This window comes from Asparagus officinalis, chromosome 3, assembly GCF_001876935.1.
Source record: "Asparagus officinalis chromosome 3, Aspof.V1, whole genome shotgun sequence".
Classification (NCBI taxonomy): domain Eukaryota; kingdom Viridiplantae; phylum Streptophyta; class Magnoliopsida; order Asparagales; family Asparagaceae; genus Asparagus; species Asparagus officinalis.
This window is the reverse complement of record NC_033796.1, coordinates 61,014,615-61,017,895: the sequence shown is the minus strand read 5'-3', so window position 1 is coordinate 61,017,895 and position 3,281 is coordinate 61,014,615. Positions and strand designations below refer to the sequence as shown.

General features: G+C 42.0%; 1 protein-coding gene across 1 annotated transcript in view; it reads right to left on the bottom strand.

Annotated features, from left to right (window-relative positions):
* The window catches only part of LOC109835184 (NAC transcription factor 25-like), a 1,912-nt gene extending 974 nt beyond the window's left edge, over positions 1 to 938 (bottom strand). Inside the window, 3 exon segments of the mRNA XM_020403171.1 lie at positions 1 to 276; positions 358 to 526; positions 529 to 938. The exon segment at positions 1 to 276 is cut by the window's left edge and continues 17 nt beyond it. Of these exon segments, the coding sequence (XP_020258760.1) occupies positions 1 to 276; positions 358 to 526; positions 529 to 561 (478 nt within the window). The 5' untranslated portion in view covers positions 562 to 938.

Sequence of the window (3,281 nt, the reverse complement as noted above, 5' to 3'; positions counted from 1 at the left end):
CGTGGTTACTGGTGTTAGGCCTGTTGGTGTCCGTGATGAGGCGATACTCGTGCATGATCCAATTCGTTTTGATCCCTTTCGGGGGTTTTCCTCCGTAGAAAACCAGCGCCTTCTTCACCCCGACTTTCTTATGACTGGCCGAGCTCATTATGGGCTTATCCGTTCCCGTCGCCTTCCAATATCCAGAAGTTGCCGCTCTGTTAGGCCTGGCTCCGTTCGGATATTTCCTGTCCCTGGGGCTGAAGTACCATTCCTGTCTCCGTAAGTTCGCCTTGCCTACATACATGTATATATCTAATCAATACAGATATTTGCTTAATACGATTAATTAATTAAAAGAGAGAGTTAAAAATTCACCAGGGAGTTCCCAGGGGTCGAATTTGTAGAGATCAACCTCGGCGATAATGGTTACAGGGAGAGGGACTGAAGCTGCTTTCCTTTTAAGGTAGTGGACTACAAGCTCTTCGTCGGTTGGATGGAATCGAAACCCTGGAGGAAGCAGAGGCTCTGCTGCCCCAGATGCTGCTGCTGAGACCCCGATGACGAATCGGTACTCTCCATTAATGCAATCGTCGTATCGATCGTTTCGTGATCGATGTCGATGACTAGTGAAGTCTTAACACAGTTGAGCAGAAGAACATGTAATATGGTGTGTATATATATATATAGAGAGAGAGAGGACGAAGAAGGCCGTTGCTGAAAGTGATGATGAGCAAGAGAGGAATGAAATGGGTGTGTGCTAAGGTTTGTTGAGTGGCATCATCATTTCATTTTCATTTAAGGGTTGTGATGGCAACGAGTAAGAGCTAGCTCGCTTTGGCTAATGATGTGGGGAGTATTGATCAGTTGGGCGAGCGAGTTGGGGTTTGTTTTGGTTTTTGGTTCCAGTCCACTCTTCGCGCGATCAGGGATTGGGACCCGAACTGAAACCGGGAGATTACGAGAATATGAGGTTATCCTTAGTGATACCTTATCTCTGTCGTTTGAGATAAAAAAGTGTATGGGTACTTGTCTTGAGAATTAGAATTAGTACTTGTAGCTAGATTCGTTTTTTTTTAAAAGATAATTAAAAATTTATAATATCAAAGTAGTACGAAATATAAAGGAACCCAGAGATAATTAGACACAACGTTTGTAGCGTTTAGTCACCGGATGCTCCGCCATTCATTGCGGGACACTTGTTCGATGGATCGGATGGCAGGGGGCCACTTGATCAATGTGAATCAATTGAAGGAACCCAGAGGAAGCATAACCAATTTAATTTAATTTCTTATATAAAACGAGAGAGGGATAAAGGAGAAAGATTAATATCACTAGAAACTAATTTTGTTAGTTTGTTGCCACCGTTAATGTGGTAATTATGGCATGATGACGGTGATCAGACATTAGGCTTCTTCACCAAATTTGTTGCTCTCCACACGTGCTTGTCAATTCTCAAGCCCGTCTTCCCTTTTGGATTTTAGAACATAAGCAGGCTCAAAGACCATGTGACGAGCGGATCCAAATACCATTTATTCAGCCGACGAGCTACTGATATTTTTGGGTGCGAAGCCTTGCATGCTTATCCTTCATATGCTTTACTTCTAGAATTGTAGATTCAAAATTCACCGAGCAACATCATGGCATAGAGTTTTCAGCTTCACACTTATAATTTTACACTATAACAATGTCCTTACTGGTTGAGCGATCTTTCATCACTCCAAATATTCTAGACTCACAAAGAGGTCTTTTTAAAGACGCTCTTTAGAAATTCATGTCTTGTGAGATTTGAACTTGCGTTGTTTTAGTGCCGCGTCAAGGGACCCCGTCTTTATATCAAAACTTCGAAATTGTGATGAGGTTGAGAGATATAAATTTTACTCTAACATGTGATCCCCGCAAGTCGCATGTATTTTCACCTGGACAGAGTTGGGCTCATGGAGCGATATTTTTTTAAGTCTGCTTGAGAAATTCATGGTCAATAAAATTTCAACCTGGGTTGCTTTGATCCATGCGAAAAGATACCTCACTAGTAAAAAACAACGCATTCTAGACGCAAAATTTCGTCTAGGCTGGTCAGAATTCCGTCTAAGTTGACCATCCTAGACGGAATTCCATTTAGGATGTTGGTCTAGTCAGTTTTCGTCTATGATGGGGCATTCTAAACGAAATTCCGTCTATAACAACCATCATAGACGGAAATGTATCCTTGACGGATTAAATAACCGCCTAGGATATTTCTAGACGATTAAAAACTCCGTTTGCAACAATTCCTAGACGGAGCTACCGTTTAGAGTATTCTAGACGGATGTTCTGTCTGGGAAGTTTCCTAGATGGAATTTTTGTCTAGGATATCCCAAGCGGGCGAAGTTGCGGTCGCCGGTGAAGTGGCACTTGTGGAACGACGTCGTGGACGGTGCGGCGACGTAGGGTTGGCGGTGGAGCAGCGGGTCGACGAAGCGATCAGGGTCGGTTTCAGTAGAAAATGAGAATTTGGGGGGAATTTTCGAAATCTAGGGCATGCAAAATGAGAATTTGGGGGAATTTTCAAAATCTAGGGCATGCTCAGGTCGACTTGTGTGTTTTTATTTTTTTTCAAGTGGGTCCTGCCTTCCTAAATGGAATTATAAGTCCGGGAAAGATCCTAGACGGAAAATTCCATCTAGGATAGCGGGACCCATGTGACAAGAAAGACAAGTGGGCCTCGTTATCCTAGACGGAATATTCCATCTAGGATCTTTCCTAGACTTATAATTCCGTCATGGATAGAGGGATCCATTTTTTTAATAAAAATCTTAAATAATAACCGTCTAGAAATACTTACGTAGACGGTTTTCCATCTAGGATGACACATCTTAGACGGATTATCGTAGACAGAATATTTCCGTCGATTTCTGATCATCCTTGATGGAATATTTTCCGTCTAGAATAATTCGTCACGGATACTTCGATTTTTACTAGTGCCTCCACCACATAAAAATGCCAAAGTGGTGTTCAAGTTATAATCTTATACTCAAATAAGAAATTGTGAACATGTGAAATTATGAACACGTGAATTGATGTGAACGAACGAAGTGGGGGCCACATTCTTTGGAGAAGTCGTGTGAAGAGATCACGTGATCAGTGATCTGCAAGCGAATTATCACCACAAAGTGGAATTTCTTTCTAAAGCGTGTGGGGCCACGCAGGATGTTTTTTGGTGAACGAATTGTGCGTCTCGTGATAGACCCATCGAACCGATTTAACCTCTCTTACAGCTATATATATATATAGCTTGATTTCTTCCTAGGTTTTTTTGTGTG